At 43.3% G+C, this 21,634-nt stretch overlaps 1 protein-coding gene across 1 annotated transcript in view; it reads right to left on the bottom strand.

The window, feature by feature from the left end:
• igsf9bb (immunoglobulin superfamily, member 9Bb) overlaps positions 1-21,634 on the bottom strand; it is a 188,795-nt gene that overhangs the window by 4,981 nt on the left and 162,180 nt on the right. Inside the window, exons 15-20 of the mRNA XM_065007291.1 lie at positions 18,551-18,635; positions 15,116-15,280; positions 14,919-14,964; positions 9,844-9,930; positions 3,483-5,132; positions 100-230 (exon numbers count right to left, since the gene is read on the bottom strand). Coding sequence (XP_064863363.1) covers positions 100-230; positions 3,483-5,132; positions 9,844-9,930; positions 14,919-14,964; positions 15,116-15,280; positions 18,551-18,635 — 2,164 coding nt within the window. The remainder of the gene's footprint in view (positions 1-99; positions 231-3,482; positions 5,133-9,843; positions 9,931-14,918; positions 14,965-15,115; positions 15,281-18,550; positions 18,636-21,634) is intronic.

The following is a 21,634-nucleotide window of genomic DNA, read 5'->3' as shown; positions in this document are numbered from 1 at the left end:
CACAATATCTGTCAAATGTGTGGTATGCCTCAAAATGTACGTGTTAATCAACCAGCGTCTTACATCAGGACCATACATCCACAATGTCAGAGGCCTCACCTGTTCTTCTTCTGGACTTGGAGTTGTTGTTGTTGACCACCATCGTCTTCTTGGCCTTTTTAATACGTTGGTATCTCAGTGCATCAAACCTCTCAGACCCCGCAGGGGCACTCGGCGCACCTCGACGACTTCTGAACAAAAAAAGGAGGGAGAACACATGTAACCCTGAGGAACTTCTGTCAAGTGGGCCTTTCCATCTACATGAGGCACTAAAAGTTCAAGAACCAAACCTTCTAAAGTCAGCTTCACATTACCTAAAGTTTGGAGCAATGAGACACCTGAGGTTTTTGACTGAACCAAGCTAATAGTTTGGTCAAACAAAATCAAGAGGAATGTTTGTGTGACTTGAATCTACAGTGTTGCTGTATTTTACACAATCTGTCCTGTGATTTGTTGAATCTGAAAATAACAGGTGCAAATTTGAAAGAATATTGCAATTTGTAGAACATGAATGAGTATTCTCAGCCATCTCTTTTGTCTGCAGTCTTCCTATCCAGATACTGAGGCACTTTAAAACGACAGCCCACAGATTCTGCACAAACACAACAGGTTCTCACAAGGCACGGAAAACAAATAGCATCACAAAGGGGCTGTCCTCCAGCTGTGGCTGCAGAGAGAAATGGAAGGCTGTTAGTGGAGGAGGGAAATCACAGCTGAGCGACAAAGCATCATCAATATGTATTCATAGACATGGATACTGTCTACAATGGGCTTCACCATGCTGACAGGGGGAGAGATGGCGGGAGGGGAAATGGCTACTTGGGAACAGTCACATAACGAAAGGTAAGCCAAAACCAAAACTAAGCACTCGGACAACAAATGTAACAAGAGTTTAATCAGATACTTGTTCTTAAAAATAAAATAATGAATAGCAATATTTAGCGATGGCATGCATGGCAGTTTGCACATGGAACAGGACTTTAAAGGGGAATACTGTGAAAAGCACTTCATAGGGCTGTGGTGTGGACCTAAAAATTCTACTTTCCCCACAATATCAAAGAAGTGCATCAACAGTTTTGGAAGGACACTTGCTTCACTTGGTAGTGAGAACTGTTCTGTAGTCCAAACTTACAAGTGTAATTAGGTTATTTGCGTGCTTTGTTTCATACTGACTGGAGCGAAGGGAGTTCAGACGGCTAATCACATAAAATATTTCCTAAGAGTATAGGTCCAAAATATTTTCATTTTGGTGTCATCATACAAAAACACCCTGAGTAAGAAAGGATAATATGTCTCCTGCTTGAGAGGAATGCCAAGAATGTATATGTTAAAGAGGACCTAACAGAGTGCCCATTGCCATAAGACCAGATGAGAGAGTTATACTACTACACTCTTAGAAAAAAGTTGCTATCTAGAACCTAAAAGGGTTATTTGGCTGTCCCCATAGGGGAACCCTATGAAGAACCCTATTTGGTTCCAGATATAACCATTTTAGTTCCAGGTAGAACCCTTTTGGATTCGATGAAGAACCCTTTCCGCAGAGGGTTCTACATGGATCCCAAAAGGGTTCTATCTGAAACCAAAAACGGTTCTACCTGGAGCCAAATGGAACCCTTTTTTCTAAGTGTGTACAGCCTGGACCACTTATAATATACACTTGGGTAGGCTTAGAAAAGGGCTTACAATTGTTATCATATTTGTCAGATAAATATTGTTTTCCTCTGATATCTACTACTCATTCTTACTGAAGACACAAAAGAAGGAACAAAAAAAAGGAGAAGTGCAGCTAAGCTGCCAAGGTAACACCATCATACAGTGCATCATAATGCTTCTATAGCCAAAAGAACAGAAACATTTGGTCTGGGGCCTGCTTGTGCAAGGACTTTCTTGCAGCTTTTGTTGTGTACATGTCAGCTGTCATGGTAGAAAATCAAAACAAGCCTCATCGAAAAATGACAAGTGTTGTTAGCATACATCTCTCAAGCATGAAGTTGTGTCAGGGATACGTGTCTAATCTCCAAATCAATTATCAAAAAAGGTGACATATGCATACGTATGTCAGAATGCATACATTATTGAATACTGCAGAACTCAAAATGCATAGCTACTTTGAAAAAAAGGAAAAAATAAAAAAACGGAGATGAACTTGACTGGAGTAACAAACTTAACAAAGCAAGACCCAATGACTCGTATTCCCCTTTAAAGGACGAGGTGATTCAAAGCCCCACCTGCTGCCCCCCCCCCCTTTCAGACATGGATCCAACCCTTACCTATTGTGGTGTAGAGGACCTGGTCACAACAACGCTGCCCAGATAGCTGAGATCAATAAAAAACAAAGCAGGTAAGACTCCAGGAGCCATCAAGAACGACCAACTGCCCCTAATCAATAATTATGGAGACATTGCAACACATGAAAGCGGACAGATCCCTGCAACACACTTCGCCCAACAAGCCTCCCTGGCAGTCAGACCTGGGGGTGTCCTGGGGGCAATGGAGGGGTGGGGGTGGGGTTGGGGTGAAAGGTTCAGGGAAGAGGCGGTTCATGCAGTCAGGTTACTAAGGATGAAGATGGGCCCCCCTGTGCCTGCTGAGATGGACTCTCCTAAAAGAACCCTCTGCATTATAAATAAGGAGTCCTAAAAGGCCTAAGAGTTATACACAGCAATGGCATTTGTTTTGTCTGAGAGTCAATTGGGATGCACATATGGGATTCCTCCTGTTGGGTGAAAGCAGGGTAAAGCATGAAACACATGGAAAACCAGGGATCCTGTGGTGATGTCTCTCTTATTCCAGGCTTTTAGGGGCTTGTATCAAACAAACTGCGCAATGCATTTGAAATGGTTTAGATAATAATGGCATTTTCTCCAAAGACTTACTTTAGCCCTGAAAGGTCTGTAAGGTAATCTGTGAAGCAAAACATTTATCATCTTCTCAGGTCACAAAGTAGTTGTTCCACCGAGTCCAAATTTAGAGGAAAATGTGCAAATTGTGATTTGTTAAAAGACAAGTTTGGTACAGTACTTGCTTCACAGATTCCATGGATGGATATTTGAAAGTTGATTTCTGATATGAAAAGCAGCGTTAATCGATTTGAGAATGACAGAACTCCTAAGCCCATCAAATAAATCTATACAGCAAAATGCCATTGCAATAAATTATGTAAGAGTCCCCCGGTCAATTTGTCGTCAAGAACTCGATCCCTTGATGAAATCATATCTCAAGTCTAAAAACTAGAATCAATCGATCTTTACTTAAATATTTTTTACATCGAGTCCAACCCCAATTTGACCCTAATTATCCCAATTGTCCTGACAAATGCATTTAGTAGAACCATAATGGTCCTCAATGTCACTGTGTTCAGAACACAAAGCAACCTAACAATTTAAATAAATGTATACTGGCGCAGATAAGTAAATCCCTCCCTGAAGGCCTAGTGCACCTACCCTGAAGCTGACAACTGGGGTGGAGAGGGCTCACACGGAAGGACCTCCTCCTCAGTTCTCCTCTGGGATGGCATCTGCCCAAACATGTTGCTGCTTTCCACAGGGGGTGATGGGGACTGGGATGGGTAGCTTGTGGCGGAGGTGGCAAAGGCCATGTGGGAGCGGTAGCTGGGACTTGCCCTTCTGCTACCTTGGCCATGGGCGGGAGAGGACGAGGGAGAGGACCTCCAGGAGAAGCTGGCTGAAGAGGGGGGAAGCAGGGTAATCTCAGACATCTCTGGAGGTATGGAGGGCTGGACAATGCTGGGACGGGGACGGGGTCGCACTACAATCTCTGGGGAGCCCTCGTGGGAACTAAGGGGATTCTGGGTGAGGGGCGAGAGGCGGGAAGGTTGGAGAACCATGATGCTAGGCTCCATCCTACGAACCTGCCTGGGACTGAGCCGGGGGGTGGGCTCGAACCACCGGGTGTCCAAGCTACTGAATGTGCTAGGGCCACCCATGTGGGCTGCTGGGTCGAGGTAAGGCAAAACTGGCACACCCATACCGTGGCTTGTGTGTCTTAGCTGCCCTAGACTCTGCGCCTCTTGCATAGCTAAACGCTTGGCTGGAAGGCCCCGAGGCTTGAACGTGCTGGGAGACTTGCCTGGACGGCTCTTTGGGGCCTCAAGCTGCAGGACACCAGGGTATGAGGGCACCTGGAGGGAGGAGGGCTGGAAAGCAGGGGGAAGAACATGGGGAGGAGGAAAGAAGGGTTCCCGGTGGAGATGCAAAGGGTGGTGGGGTGGAAAAATGAAGTGGGGCCCTTCCAGACTCGCAAAGGGGAAATCGGGTCTGTGCCAGATCTCCGGGGAGCGAGAGGAAGAGGTGAGCGTCAGGGGAAGAGGGAAGCTTGAGACGCCATAGTGTAGAATATCTCCTTCCCCCATCTCCTCAGGGATGCGGGGGTGACCAAAGGGCCCTTCGGTGTGGTAAGGGGGTGATGACATGACAGAGCTCAGAGGGCTGGTGTCAGGCATGTAGAAAGGGGGTGGAGGCTCGGGTTCCCCAGGGCTGCTAAGGTAACTGTAGAAGTGACCGTGGCCATGGGAGAAGGCTCTGTGGTGCAGGGAGCCTCGGATCTGCCCCGTGGCCTGGAGCCGACTGCTCTCCATGATGGTCATACCTTCCATGGGCCTCTGGAAGCGGGGGCTGTAGGCCGGTGGTTGCAGGTAAGACTCCTGGCTGGAGATTGGGGAGATCTGGTGAGGTCGAAGGGTTGCCATAACAGGGGGCATGGGCCCGGGATCGTCGTTCTCCTCGTCCGACTGGCGGAATTCGGGATAGAGGTCCGATTCTTCAACAAAGGGGAAGCCCTCGATTCGCCTGGGCTTGATAGACATCTCCATGTCGCTGGGGTCCATGACGAAGCGTCCGTCAGGGCCTCGGCTGATCAGCTCGATGGGTGTGGTTGCCTCCGCTTCGTACTTGGAGACACTGTACTTTTTGCTTGTTATTGCTCGCTTGGTTTTCTTGTACAGGGAGAGTTCATCCTTCTTCGCAGGACTCTGAGGGATTTTCTTCATGCTCATGCCATGGCCGTCCTCTGAACCCTCCGATGGTGGTTCCATGGAACGCATACTCTCCGGACTCACCTTACCAGAGGAGGACCTGAGAAACAATGGAAAGACAGAAGGCTAGTCAATGTTTGCTCAACGACCTCCTTCAACTTGACTCGGCAAACACCCAAACTAAGCCCATCAGTCGATGCTTTTACTGTCAGGCATCATTTTAGCTGAAAATTACGATCAAATATATTAAATAAAGTCTCCAGTAAGAGATGACAAGCCATTCATCCACAAAAAAAGGCTTTTCAAAGAGCCATGCTTTAGGTAACAAAATAAATATCAGATTATGTGCAGTTACAAGTTTAGTTTGAGCCTGAAGTTCAATTGGGGATTTCAGGCACTGCTACCATGCACCAATGATTTGATCTGACAAAACAGGGATCGGATGTTATATATTTTGTTATGAATAGAGAATGGATATGGAGGGACCATGTGCAGCAGCAACTTTAGGGTTTTGGACTGCTCTCCTACGCAACGTCATACATTACTTGATATGCAGACACTATTGAGTTATACTGTAGATGCATGGTCTTGGTAGGGAGTCAGATGACACACTGAGTAAAGTCTCCTTGGTGTACATGGTTAACAGACCTATGTGGTCTGTTCACATTCCATTTGCTCAACTGCATCACTTGAACAGCTCATGAGGAGACTGTGCTGATCACGAATCATGTCGGATTGAGTAATACATTTCCATTGTGCAGTATATTTTTCTCAGTCATGGTAGTGTAATTGATGTGAAGTCAGTCACAACATTAAAGTGTATTTCAGTGGAATAACAATGCTTAATGTGTTTTCAGTACCAGCTGACATTTCCATGGACTTTCATAAACCTATGATAGAGCCAACCAGAGGCAATGACTAACATGCCCTTACCCCATCCACACATTCCCATTGCCCAGACACTGCCATCCTTAGGATTCAGGTGACCATCTTTAGCCGTGGGCATCCGTCCCTTTTGCCATCATTTTCCCCCAAAATGTCTTGTCATTACTCCAACTTCCCTGGACCACAAACTCTCGAGCCTCATTCACACTGTATGTGTTTGTGATGGCTATATTTACATGTTATCTGAATTTCAAATTGTGCTTTGCATGCAAGGCAAAATTTTCAGAATATCAACTTAGAAAACAGTCAATTCTAAGGGCATCATTGTAGAAATCAGACTATATGTATTTTTATTAGTATGGGTTTTATTCATTTGGAAGAAATGTGAAATACCATTTAGTCAAGAGAGTATTTATGTTACACCAAGAAATGAGGAATAACAAGCATTTTCCAGAAAAGAAGAGGGCAAAATCAGGACGTTTTAATAATACTTTATTCTGAGTACCAAAATACAATGCAAGGCTGAGGCTTTTTAGTATTTCACTAAGGCTTAGCTGTGCTTGTAATGGCTGCGGTGGCAATGGAGGGGCTGAGTTTCCAAGGCAACTGACAGTCGATGACCCGTATTGAAAAACAATGACGTTCTCGCTCTCTGCTACGTATGGAAAGCTGCAGAAGGCACCGTCTGTCGTGGTGCAGGCTCTTCAAGTATAGTGTGTGACATAGGCAAACACATCTGCCTCCACTGGACACAGTGCACACCCACATTCAAGACACTTCCAGCTAAATATTCAATAACTACTACTCATGTGGTTCATAACATCTAAAACTACATCAACAAGTTCAATACATAGAAAATAGCTATCAGAAGCAATGTTATCTATACACATATTTCAGTCTTGATAGAACTCGTCACAGCTATAAAATGTTATACTGTACGATGGCTTGTTTATTTGTTTCTATAAAAATCACTTTTGAATAGAGTATTTGGCATCTGCTGAATGTGCCATTGTTCATGGTAAGATTTTCACCGCTCAATTTATTACGAGACAAAGATGTATTCACACTGGTTATAGAATGACTTTTAGCAGTAAAGCAGATGAGGACAATACATGCATGTAAGAGTGACAACCTCATGAGGGTTCTCTTGATCATCTCTGGTTTGAATACCATGCTGTAAAATGACAGGGGCTTAGGGATAAAACATTACACCTCTAGTATGTCACTGTATGTTCTGTACTGTGCCATGAGCTTGTCTACAGTACCATGAGCACCATTTGGCACCAATCGCTGTATGCTTACTATTACACATACGCTAATAAACTAAACAATTAAATACTCGACTTTTCAAGGAATCTAACAGAATAGCTGAGAGTAAAACAGCAAACGCATGGAAAAGAGGGCCAGCGTTTCTACTAGGATGTGACAACGCAACTGTCAGGAGAAAATCAGGTGTGCAGGGGTGGGGTCGTCACAAAGAGATTCAGGGGCTGCTTGGCTGCAAACGATCTGGAAGGACACAAGGTACATTCAGCTAAGACTTTTTGTGACATACCAACCTGAGGGAGATTTCTACAGTATGTTGTCCGTTCTGCCTCAAAAAAATAGTTATTGTTAATGACAACAAAGGAACAGTGAAAAAAACTTGCTTGCCTGAAGATGAGACAAACTAGTGAGACCACAGCGAAATGACCTGAGAATAAGTATTTATGTTAGAACTGACATACGCTAAGTGTAAAAAACAGTATGAACACCTGCTCTGTCCATGACATAGAATGAACAGGTGAAAGATATGATCCCTTATTGATGTATCTTGTTAAATCCACTTCAATCAGTGTATATGAAGGGGAGGAGACGGGTTAAAGAAGGGTTTTTAAGCCTTGAGACAGTTGAGACATGGATTGTGTATGTGCGCCATTCAGAGGGTGAATGGGCAAGGCAAAATATTTAAGTCCCTTTGAACAGAGTATGGTAGTAGGTTCCAGATGCACCGGTTTGTGTCAAGAACTGCAATGGTACTGGGTTTTTCACACTCAACAGTTTCCCGTGTGTCTTAAGAATGGTCCACTACCCGAAGCACATCTAGCCAACTTGACACAACCGTGGGAAGCATTGGAGTCAACATGGGCCAGCACCTCTGTAGAATGCTTTTGACACCTTGTAGAGTCAATCCCCCGACAAATCGAGGCTGTTCTGAGGGCAAAAGGGTGGATGCAAATCAATATTAGGAAGCTGTTCTTAATGTTTTGTACACTCAGCGTATAACCACTACGTATTGTGTGACTACGTACTGCTGACAGCCACATGAACATTTCCAAAAGTCTCAAATCTATGCTGTAAAAATAATAATTTTTGTACTTTGGTAACACTTTACTGAAAACATGCATGTTTGTTATAAGCATGTATGAACCTTTGTCATATAATACGCTTATAATATGTCTAGCTATGAAAGAAGTCCTATGATGCATTATAACAGCATAATGCATTACACCTGCACGGTTTAAGTAAATTGTTACCGGTACTGAATGATAACATTTTTATGGAAACATATTTGCTATGTTTAAAGTCACAATCTGTGACTAATTTAACATTCATTCCCAGTCAAAAGTGCTGTCCTTGCATTTGTTTGTAAACTGTGTGGGTGGGTCTTGGTAACTGCCACAGAGTTATTTGAATGATGTGTTAAAACTGTGGTTTTGGAGCCGAATAGCCCAGACTTCAAATAACTCTGGGAGTAATTTGCACCTTTGACAGGGAAAGAAGGTATAATGGGGCAGTAATAACACATTGTCATAATTCGTGAATAACTGTCAGCTTCTCTTGAATATCGATCCAGCCGATGTTATCAATAAATGTTAGATGTTATCAATAAACCAAATCAATTGCTTTCCAGTTGTTGTACACCAGACCTGTTCCCTTTGTATAGCCAATGCCATACGATGACTTCCAAATACATCCCAGACTTCAAATGCCATTGTTCCACCTGTGCTAGGTTTTAAACCGGTCGCGCCGGAGCCATGGGCTACTCCCGGTGCATGGTACAGGAGGGCAGTTAGGGGGTGGGGCGTGAGAAGAAGCAGCAGCAGCCCGACCAATGAACCCCACAAGATGGGAAGAGAGAGAGGAGGATTCTGGGTATGTACGCCCAGTAGAAACCTTTAATGGGACGAGGTTGGCTGTCGACTCAAATTATAGGCAAAATGGGATTTTGGATCATTCTCAACACTGGAGTGGTTTCATCTTACATGTACAACATCGGGGGCAATTTTTACCATCTCTGGAGAACTGAATACATTGCCTCCTGTGCAATGTTGAATCAGGCACTTTTATGAATGAATTATTTACATTGATTGTAGGTACACCACATGCCGTGGCTTATATGTCAATTAGAGTTTGGAGCAGTCTGATCGCGAGTCCGATGCCTTTTTTACCCTGAATCTCAAAATCCTTGTCAGTCCCAGCTAATATCGCGCTACGTTTGTGCACGCCTCAGGGGATACCATTAATCGTACTGGTTCAAATTGCTATTTGATCAATTTCAGGGAAAAATCTGAGATATCGGGATCTAGGGCTTTCATCCCAATTTGAATGTATTTAAATTCAGCTTAACAGGTTTCTCAAAGAAGGGCACGTCGTACCCGACAATGCTGTACACACATCACCCCCAGCTGGACACCTAAGACTATGACATCTCTGGAGACTATAAAACACTATGACCCCAGGTAGGTTGCTTAGTGCATATCTTTTTACAGCTGTAATTTTTCAATCATTTTGCATCTCCTGTGAGTGGACCGCGAGGGTGCTTAGGGCCCCAATTGCTCGAACCGGCGTGTGACCGTGCCCAGCACAGGAAGCATGCGGCCAAGCCAGCCAGCAGCATACTGACTGAGGGGCGGGCTGAACAAGGTGCAGGTAGCCACACTCACTGAGGGCTGGAGGGCGGGGGCCGGTAGCTGCTGGCGTCTTGCCCCTCGCAGTAGGGCTCTATGCCGGGCAAGGGGCTAAGAGGAGTCCTGCGGTGGGAAAAACAACAGAGACGGGAAGAGAAGGAAGAGAAAGAGGGGAGAAGAGGGAGGAGGAGGAATGCAGTCAATGAGGCTCCAGAGCTTCGACATGTCCAAACACAGAAAGAGAGAGAGAGGGAGAAGAAAGAGGAGGGAAAGAGAGAAAGAGAAACAGGGAGGGACAGAGGGTGTGAGAGAGTCCAAAATAAAAGGCTGGGTAGGGAGAGAAAGATGGAGAGAGATACAAAGACAGAGAAAGGGGGAGAACGAGAGAGTCAGAGACACGGGGGCATGAGGAAGATACTAAGAAAAGGAAGGAGAACGTTGGCGAGAAGCTGAGTCAGAGAAACATAAGTAGAGAGCAAAAGGGTGTAAGCAAGACAGAGAAAGGGGAGGAGAGGACAGAGAGAAATATAGAGCAAGAGCCAGAAACAAACAGAGGGGAAAAGAGAAGACAAGGAAGGAGCGAGAGATACAAGAAGAGATTTGGCCGGTGCACGTCTGACAAGTTCTCCATTTATTAGGCACAGTCATACAGCGTACAATTAGAAACCCACACATGACAGGAAGAAATACTGAGTACTGTGGAAGTCATGCATTTCAGAGGGAACGGGGGTATCCCTACCCTCTGTCTGACTTTGGTAACGGGGGTATCCCTACCCTCTGTCTGACTTTGGTAACGGGGGTATCCCTACCCTCTGTCTGACTTTGGTAACGGGGGTATCCCTACCCTCTGTCTGACTTTGGTAACGGGGGTATCCCTACCCTCTGTCTGACTTTGGTAACGGGGGTATCCCTACCCTCTGTCTGACTTTGGTAACGGGGGTATCCCTACCCTCTGTCTGACTTTGGTAACGGGGGTATCCCTACCCTCTGTCTGACTTTGGTAATGGGGGTATCCCTACCCTCTGTCTGACTTTGGTAGCAGCACATGCACACCTTTGTTCCTATGACTTCTGGGAGACATTCCCCTTTTGTACTTTCAACCCTAAACCTATCGGCAGTTAATAGTTCATATTGGTGGGATGGAGTAAGCAAAATAGTATATTTAACTGATTAAGAGCAAGTGGAAAGGATACAGCCGTTACGTTAACATCAGCATGGTGTGTACATGTAACTGCTGACACAATTTACTCGTTAGTAGTAGGAGATAGTTTGGTAATTGATTTAACTGTAGAACAGACACATACGATGAAGTGGTACCAAAAACATAACAGCAATTTCTTAGTTGCATGTCTTAGCACCTATGCTCTATTCTTAGTCAGAAGAGGTTAACATCACTTTTAGTGCAACACCGTTGGGAGGCTCTGTCATTGAAGTACGTTCTATTACTCTTACGTGATATGTAGTGAGCTGGAGTGCAATTGGCTTGGGTCAACATTTACAGACACCAATAATGACAGCTTGGCCTCCATGTAAAATGGGGTATTGGATAAAAAATACCACACTGAAAACAATGCATTAAGCATGGGTGTTTTTGTACTTCTGTTCTCTATTTGCTGTGACTATGTTCAACTCTTACATGGTTCAACAGTGACAAAAGAGATTTGGAGGATAACGTTCAAGTGCATATCCATAGTCAGTCAATGCAAACGCCTTCACTTTCACTTTGTTGACAAGTGGTTGGAAAGTATGCAATGGTGTTGATGATGAGTACTGCATATTGCAAAACTAATAGGATCATCCAATACAAGAGAGTGCTGCTGCTTGACACGGTGTGTAAATCATCAAAAGCCATATCCAAAAGTCATCAAAGGTTGCAGTTATTAGAACTGGGAGAAGAAAACAGACAAAAAAAGAGGGGTTATAATTAAATAATAATTCATTCAAGAACAAGAGATTAAAAAAAAAGAAGAAATGAATTAGGCTCAGTCAGCAGTTTGGTCCGTTGTTCTTTTGAAGTGTGGGGAAAAGTTGAAAATCTCCCCATGATAACATTGATAAGTAAACCGTTTTAGTGTACCATGGTAAACTGCTGAGCAGAGTAAAGTTAGTGCCTGCCACAGAAGCATGGGTAGTAAAGCCAGGTGGAAAGAAGCATGAGGGAAGCCCCTGGGTCCAAATGAAAATAGCCAGCTAGGAAACATCATTCACAGCATGCATGTTTTTTTTTACCATGGCAAACTTCAATTGGATTTGTTTACAGCTCAAGTTCCTGCTAGCGCCAAAAAAAGTATTCTCGACAAAGATCAAAGAACAACATCAGGGTAGAAAAGAGAAATAATGAAAAAAGTATCCTACGGATATTTTTTGTCTACTGAGAAGACAAGTCAACACACGACAGGTCGAAATCATCCTTGCCGAAGTTGTGCCTTTAATACTGCATCATGGGAAAGGGGGAGAGGAGGAGGGGTTAGCTCCATGTGTAAGCGCAACATTCACCACACGGTAAATGTGCACCTGTACACATGATGCGGCGCGTTTTGCCACTGATGCCGCTCATCAGGCAAAAAAATATCAAGACCCTCGACCCGGGGGCATATTGCCATAGAAACTCACATGTACCAGCCGTACTTTGCCAGTGAGCCACTTTTCAACCGCAGCCTTTCAGCCACAGCCTCCGCTAACCTATAGTCACCGACAAAGTGAGCATAGAGGAGATAGGGGACAGAACAGAACATAGTCCTGGCTGAATACTTACATTACGGTGTGAAGTTTCCTGTTGGTACAGATCTAGCATCAACTTCCCCTTCCCCAATCCTAATTTTAACCATTGGTGGGGTAAATGCTAAACTGACCCAGGATCAGTGTCTACGGGCAATTTCATCCTACACCAATTCTAACACAGAGAGAGAGCGAGAGAGGGATTTAACCCCTCTCAGTATCTGGAGCTGGTCTCTGATCATAGCTTTCACAGGAGGTCATATTTTATCCATGGACTTCAGATATGGATTTGCTATACCATGTTAGCTCGTGTCCTCCCTAGTGGTCTGATTTATCATTGCACATCATCTAGGGTGGATTATACAAAATAGCCTAAAACTGGCATTAAAAAACAAGAAAGCAAAATAATTTTTTGATAGGATGTTCTCTGTGATTCTTAATGTAAACTGGTCCTAAAACGTTGGACTTGATACCCTATTGCCCTTTTCACACGACTACTGAGCTGAGCCATGCCAACCCGAGCCATGTCAACCCGAGCCATGCTCTACTGGGCTTGCCTGGTTACACATCCACCATAGTTGCTGAAACTGTGCTGGATGGGACAATGTGAAAGATAACATCCAAGCCAGGACAGTACCGTCCGGGTTGGCACTTTAGTGAGAAAGGGGTCAAAAGGAGCCCCTAGACGAGGGCTAAAGAAAGACAACCGAATCAAGTGGAAGCTTTTGGAAAAATAACAGGCTATGGTGACAAATCGGATGCCTACCTTTGTTTATGTTTTCACCTCTCAAATGACACTCAAAACAACATAACTTTACAGACAAAAAATATTATCTTCCCCTAAAATGTGGTTGTCCATCGTGTTGCAATGTTTGTACCGTCACACCAGGAGATCAACAAAACATGCTCTGTAAAAACAGTGAGTGGAGCAAAACAGATATAGATTGGAGCAAAGCAGATATAGATTGGAGCAAAACAGATATAGATTGGAGCAAAGCAGATATAGATTGGAGCAAAACAGATATAGATTGGAGCAAAGCAGATATAGATTGGAGCAAAACAGATATAGATTGGAGCAAAGCAGATATAGATTGGAGCAAAACAGATATAGATTGGAGCAAAGCAGATATAGATTGGAGCAACACAGATATAGATTGGAGCAAAGCAGATATAGATTGGAGCAAAACATATATAGATTGGAGCAAAGCAGATATAGATTGGAGCAAAGCAGATATAGATTGGAGCAAAACAGATATAGATTGGAGCAAAACAGATATAGATTGGAGCAAAACAGATATAGATTGGAGCAAAACAGATATAGATTGGAGCAAAACAGATATAGATTGGAGCAAAACAGATTGGAATGGAGCTCTATGGTGTATTCTTGTTCAGTCCTCAAAGCCCAGAGAAGGAATGAGGGTAAGAAAGAGAATCTATGCAATTAAGATGCTATTTTAATGAGGCCACATGAGCCAAATAAGACCCTGAGAGAACTGAGCAAGAAACATTTCTCCAATCCAATATTCTGTCAGATATCTGAAGCGCCACCCTCAAATAATGATCAAATGTTCTGCATTTCATGTGAGGGATTTTTTTTATTGATGTCTCCATGTCGGGTTGTTTTGTTTTGCTACTAAAAAACTTGGCCTATGTCTCAAATGGCATCACATTCCCTTTATAGTGCACTACTTTTGACCAGAGCCCCCCATATGACTCTGGTTAAAAGTAATGCACTATATCGGGAATAGGGTGTCATTTCGGTCGCACACAAAGATTTGGTAGTTAATGTTTGTGAACACGGTCATGACAACCTTTCTGTGACCATGGAGTATTGATCTTTCAATCCAACTGTAGTTAGGGAAACAACTGTAATTAGGAGAACAAGGTCAATAACGATGGATTTAAGTTTCTGGGCCGTGACATACGCACGCATGTGTACAAGCTCAGCTCTACTAGTTACTAGTCTATTAAAATTACATTATAGAAAACAGATAGACAAATATGTTTTCTCCAGGGTCTGCCACATTTATTTTGGTCAATTTTGTTAGAATATCAGTTTTATTTTTCAATATATAGATATTGTACCGTACACGATATCTATCTCAGATTAGAATTGAGAATGTGTTGGTTCAAAATTGGACCGTTAAAGACCAAGTATTGGTTTTGCTGAGAGGAACTATGGGTAATAGCTAGTTAAACAGAGACAGCCCCCTGTCCATCAATATTTGGCCAATCATTGGCCAGTAATTAGTGGTCCTTCCAATAGGCTTTCTCTTTGATGGGTGTGTGTAAGAAGCCTTACATTGTGATGCAGTGCACCCTAGCCTTGATTTGCATCATTTGCAGCGAAGGAGGGGGAAAAAATTAAAGCATTGTTGGCTTTGGTTACTTACGGAGTTTCCATGCTTTTTCTGCAGTGTGTTATCGAGAGAGGGGGGTCTGAAAAAGAGGTGGGGGACACAGAATAAGACATTAATGTATCAATGCCATCAATGTCAGTTCAATGAGATGTCGATATAGAGCTATCAAATCATGTCTATGTGTGTCTGTCTGTGAATCCTTGTGTGTGTCTATACTGCATGTGTCTCACCTCTCCTCCTCTTGAGCTTGCGTCGGCGCTGTTTGTTGACGAAGCAGGCTGCCAGTGTGCTGAAGAGAACGGCGGCCGCCAGAAAACAGACAGTGGCCACGATGCCAGCCACCACCGGCCGCGTCAGTCCCCCCTCATCTACCATCTCCGGGGGCGGGAAGAAGTCTGAGGCAGAGGAGGGGAGCATGAAATTACCTGTCTGCCAGTAGACTGTAGGCTTGGACAGAGGTGTTTGACTCAAAACAATACTGTGACTGACATCAACACACAATAATAGGTATATAGGTATATTGAAAACAAATACTTCCAGGCTAACCTTTAAACCTGCATTTATTGTGAGCAGAAAACATTACATTATGTGTAAATTACTCAAGTAACTCTACATAGCCTTTGAACTAGGCTTGTAGCTGATTACAAAAGGGAGGGCCTGACATCTACAGGGCAGGTCGAATCTGGCAGGCTACTGCCAGTCATCACACTAACTGTGTGTGTTTTGTGTTTGCGTATGTGTGTGTCCCTGGCAGGCCCCTGCCTGCCAATCACCACAGCAACTGGGTGTCCAATTCACCTGATTCTGCGACTCATCATTTATGGCCTTATAGCGATCGATACACCCAAACACACTTAATGGAAATGGATTTGGAAACTCTGCTGGATTGATGCAGCTCCCCATAGGACCTGACTGAGTCAAAGGAATGCATTCCAAAACTCATGAGTCAATTCCTTTCCTTATCTACTTTCCTTTCGTGAACACAGACTCGAGAGGACTCGATAGAGGATATGTTTCCACCCTCCTCATTTTATCATGGGGAGTATTGTAGTTTTTTTTACTATATCACTGTATTTGAAATAACATCCTTCAGCATGACTAGGAACCAATATACACAGGCAGTTAGGAAAGCAAAGGCTAGCTTTTTCAAACAGAAATTTGCATCCTGTAACTCCAAAAAGTTCTGGGACACTAAAGTCCATGGAGAATAAGAGCACCTCCCCCCAGCTGCCCACTGCACTGAGGCTAGGAAACACTGTCACCACCGATAAATCTGTGATAATTGATAATTGAGCATTTTTCTACGGCTGGCCATGCTTTCCACCTGGCTATCCTTACCCCGGTCAATAGCCCTGCACCCCCCACAGCAATTTGCCCAAGTCCCCCCGCTTCTCCTTCACCCAAATCCAGATAGCTGATGTTCTGAAAGAGCTACAAAATCTGGACCCCTACAAATCAGCCAGGCTAGACAATCTGGACCCTCTCTTTCTAAATGTATCCGCCAAAATTGTTGCAACCCCTATTACTAGCCTGTTCAACCTCTCTTTCGTATCGTCTGAGATCCCCAAAGATTGGAAAGCTGCCGCGGTCATCCCCCTCTTCAAAGGGGGAGACACTCTAGACCCAACTGCAACAGACCTATATCTATCCTACCCTGCCTTTCTAAGGTCTTTGAAAGCCAAGTTAGCAAACAGATCACCGACCATTTCGAATAACACCGTACCTTATCCGCTATGCAATCCGGTTTCCGAGCTGGTCATGGGTGCACCTCAGCTACACAAGGTCCTAAACGATATCATAACTGCCATCGATAAGAGACAGTACCTGGTTCACCAACTACTTCTCAGACAGAGTTCAGTGTGTCAAATCGGAGGGCCTGTTGTCCGGACCTCTGGCAGTCTATGGGGGTGCCACAGGGTTCAAACCTCGGGCCGACTCTTTTCTATGTGTATATCAATGATGTCGCTCTTGCTGCTGGTGATTCTCCTGATCCACCTCTATGCAGACTACACCATTCTGTATACTTCTGTCCCTTCTTTGGACACGGTCATAACTAACCTCCAGACGAGTTTCAATGCCACACAACTCTCTTTCCGTGGCCTCCAACTGCTCTTAAATGCAAATAAAACTAAATGCATGTTCTTTAACCGATCGCTGCCTGCACCTGCCCACCCGTCCATTACCACTACTCTGGACGGTTCTGACTTAGAATGTGTGGACAACTACAAATACCTAGGTGTCTGGTTAGACTGTAAACTCTCCTTCCAGACTCACATTAAGCATCTCCAATCCAAAATTCAATCTAGAATCGGGCTTCCTATTTCGCAACAAAGCATCCTTCACTCATGCTGCCAAACATACCTTTGTAAAACTTACTATCCTACCGATCCTAGACTTTGGCGATGTAATTTACAAAATAGCCTCCAACACTCTACTTGGCAACTTGGATGCAGTCTATCACAGTGCCATCCGTTTTGTCAGCACTGTGACCTTTTTGTTCTCGTTGGCTGGCCCTCGCTTCATATTCGTTGCCAAACCCACTGGCACCAGGTCATCTATAAGTCTCTGCTAGGTAAAGCCTCACCTTATCTCAGCTCACTTTTCACCATAGCAGCACCCACCTGTAGCACGCGCTCCAGTAGGTATATTTCACTGGTCACCACCAAAGCCAATTCCTCTTTCGGCTGCCTTTCCTTCCAGTTCTCTGCTGCCAATTACTGGAACGAACTGCAAAAATCACTGAATCTGGAGACTCATATCTCCCTCTCTAACTTTAAGCACCAGCTGTCAGAGCAGCTCACAGATCGCTGCACCTGTACATAGCCCATCTGTAAATAGGCCATCCAACTTCCTCATCACCATCTCTACTTGCACACTCATCTTCTGCACATCTATCACTCCAGTGTTTAATTGCTATATTGTAATTATTTCGCCACTATGGCCAATTTATTGCCTTACCTCCCTTATCCTACCTCATTTGCACACACTGTATATAGACTTTTTCTATTGTATTATTGACTGTATGTTTGTTAATTCCATGTGTAACTCTGTGTTGTTTGTATCGCACTGCTTTGCTTTATCTTGGCCAGGTCGCAGTTGTAAATGAGAACTTGTTCTCAACCAGCCTACCTGGTTAAATAAAGGTGATTTTTAAATATTTTTTAAATTACTTTCCAAATATTGTTTAAAACAATCTGATGCTGTAGTGCAACTACTTCATCAGGAGGGGGCGGTAAAGTACTTCCAATATTAGGAAGTAAGCTCTCGTGAATCTTTTGCTGCTCTTGTGATTTTTTTGTTGCTCTGGTGATGCCTTCACAGTTGCTCACAGTCCCAATCTCTGGTCCCAGATGTGTTTGTGCTGTGTTGACACATAAGGGTTGGCAAGACAGTATAACAGTTCTGGGACCAGACTAGAAGTATGCCTGCATTGGGCAATACTCTTTTATATTTAAGTATTTACTTATTTTTTAAACATGGACCCTTAAAATTATTTCCGATTTGCTTTGTTTTGTTTTAAAGCTTTACAAGTCTGCCATATCAACATTTTAGTCTGCAACTTGCCCCATCCCATGCCTGTGTCTCTCTCATTTTAGACATGTGCTGTGTGATAAAGGCGTGTCCATAGACTTGTATGTGTATGCAGAGGTGTGTTGTTCACTCACCTGTACTGGATACTCCAACTGTGTTACTGGGCTCGCTGACCAGCTCCTCCATGACCGCCATGACCCGGAACTCATACCATGCCTCCTAAGACAGAGAGTCACACACACGCATCAGCGGTCATGGGCAGCATTGCTGTGTGGAAACGAAGGTGCTATCTGTATCCATAAGTGTCACCTGTCATTATGGGGTATTGTGTGTAGATTGAATACATTTTAGAATAAGGCTGTAACCCAACAAAAGTGGAGGCTTCTGAATACTTTCCAAAAGCACTAAATTACAGAGTAAAAAGGAAGCCTGTACAGAATAAAAAATATTCCAAAACATGCATCCTGTTTGCAATAAGGTACTAAAGTAATACTGCAAAAAAATGTGGCAAAGAAATTCAATTTTTGTCCTGAATTAAAAGTGTTATGTTGAAACTTCCCAGAACATAAGACGTCACTAAGTACCACTTCATATTTTCAAGCATGGTCGTGGCTGCATCATGTTATGAGTACGCTTGACATCGGCAAGAACTAAGGAGGTTTTTTTTTTAATGAAAGAAACAGAACAGAGATTAGCACAATATCCTAGAGGTTCAGTCTGCTTTCCACCAGACACTGGAAGATAAATTCACCTTTCAGCAGGACAATTACCTAAAACGCAAGGCCAAATATACACAGTTATTACCAAAAAGACATTGAATGTTCCAGAGTGGCCTAGTCACACTTTTGATTTAAAATTGGCTTGAAAATCTATGGCAAGACTTGAAAATGACTGTCTAGCAAAGATCAACAAACAACTTGACAGAGCTTGAAGAATTCTTTAAAGAATAATGGGCAAATATTGTACAGTCCAGGTGTGCAAAGTACTTAGAGACTTACCAAGAAAGACTCACAGGTGTAATCACTGCCAAATATTATTCTAACATTCAAACTCAGGGGTTTTTAAAACTTATCTAATCAAGATATGTGTTTTATTTTCCATAAAAAAATTCAACTCGTTTGATTTCTTCTTCCACTTTGACAATCAAGTATTTGGTGTAGATCGTTGACAAAACAAATTGGTTTGGCGAGGCGAACAGAACGAGTGTACTCGCATACTCCCTTGAAAGACCTTTGCTTGAAAATTTTGAAAAAGCATCAATAGTACTGTTTGTCCATCTTGAGACGCTGTAGCCAGTATACACTTCCTCAAAATAGTCAGAATGAATCTAAGCTAACTCAAGAAGTATGTCATTAATTTATGATTTTGAAGAGGAGATTTAAGTCACACAATTTTATATCTAACAAAGATGTTTGGTGCAGAATTTCTCAAATATTTTATTTGCATGAAAACAAGTTGTCTATCGTTGAATGACAACAAACACTTAATTGAAAAATCTCTACGGCGAAGGGGCGTAGACTTCGGCTCCGAACTTCGGCTTGCCTCGAGAAAAAATGTTTTGTGCAAAAACAGCCGAAAAAACCCTTGCCGAAGACCAAAACATCACAACATTTTGTCATAATATACAGTACCAGTCTACTCTACTCATTCAAGGGTTTTTCATTATTTGTACAATTTTCTACATTGTAGAACAATAGTGAGGACATCAAAACTATTAAATAACACATATGGAATCATGTAGCAACCATAAAAGTGTTAAACAAATCAAAATAAATGTTATATTGTATATTCTTTAAAGTAGCCACCTTGATGACAGCTTTGCACACACTTGGCATTCTCTCAACCAGCTTTACCCGGAAGACTTTTCCAAACGTCTTGAAGGAGGTCCCACATATGCGGAGCACTTGTTGGCTGCTTTTCCTTCACTCTGCGGTCCAACTCATCCCAAACCATCTCAATTGGGTTGAGGTTGGGTGATTGTGGAGGCCAGGTCATCTGATGCAGCACTCCATCACCCTTACACCGCCTGGAGGTGTGTTGGGTCATTGTCCTGTTGAAAAACAAATGATAATCCCACTAAGCGCAAACCAGATGCGATGGCGTAGTGCTGTAGAATGTTGTGGTAGCCATGCTGGTTAAGTGTGCCTTGAATTCTAAATAAATCACTGACTGTGTAACCAGCAAAGCACCCCCACACCATCACACCTCCTCCTCCATGCTTCACGGTGGGAACCACACATGCGGAGATCATTCCTTCACCTACTCTGCGTCTCACAAAGACATGGCGGTTTGAACCAAAACGTTCAAATTTGGACTCATCAGACCAATTGACAGAATTCCACTGGTCTAATGTCCATTGCTCGTGTTTCTTGGCCCAAGCAAGTCTCTTCTTCTTATTGGTGTCCTTTCAAAGTGGTTTCTTTGCAGCAATTCGACCATGAAGACTTGATTCCCTCAGTCTCCTCTGAACATTTGATGTTGAGATGTGTCTGCTACTTGAGCTCTGTGAAGCATTTATTTGGGCTGCAATCTGAGGATGGTAACTCTAATGAACATATCCTCTGCAGCAGAGGGTCTTCCTTTCCTGTGGCGGTCCTCATGAGAGCCAGTTTCATCATAGCGCTTGATGGTTTTTGCGACTGTGCTTGAAGAAACTTTCAAAGTTCTTGAAATTTTCCGGATTGACTGACCTTCATGTAATGATGGACTGTTGTTTCTCTTTGCTTATTTGAGATTTTCTTGCCATAATATGAACTTGGTCTTTTACCAAATAGGACTATCTTCTGTATACCACCCCTACCTTGTCACAACACAACTGATTGGCTCAAACGCATTTAAGGAAAGAAATTCCACAAATTAACTTTTAACAAGGCACACCTGTTAATTTAAATGCATTCCAGGTAACTACCTCATGAGGCTGGTTGAGATAATGCCAAGAGTGTGTAACGCTGTCATATATAGCTGGCTATTTGAAGATTCTCAAATATAAAATATATTTTGATGTAACACTTTTGTGGATACTACATGATTCCATATATGTTATTTCATAGTTATGATGTCTTTACTATTATTCTACAATGTAGAAAATAGTACAAATAAAGAAAAACCCTGGAATGAGTAGGTGTGTCCAAACTTTTGACTGGTACTGTATGCACAAACAGTTCCGGAGGGGAAGCATGCGGACTCCTCAACACAACAAAATGTGGGAAAAGTCAAGG

This window comes from Oncorhynchus nerka, linkage group LG22 (genome assembly GCF_034236695.1).
Source record: "Oncorhynchus nerka isolate Pitt River linkage group LG22, Oner_Uvic_2.0, whole genome shotgun sequence".
Classification (NCBI taxonomy): Eukaryota; Metazoa; Chordata; class Actinopteri; order Salmoniformes; family Salmonidae; genus Oncorhynchus; species Oncorhynchus nerka.
This window is presented reverse-complemented; position numbering and strand designations above follow the sequence as displayed.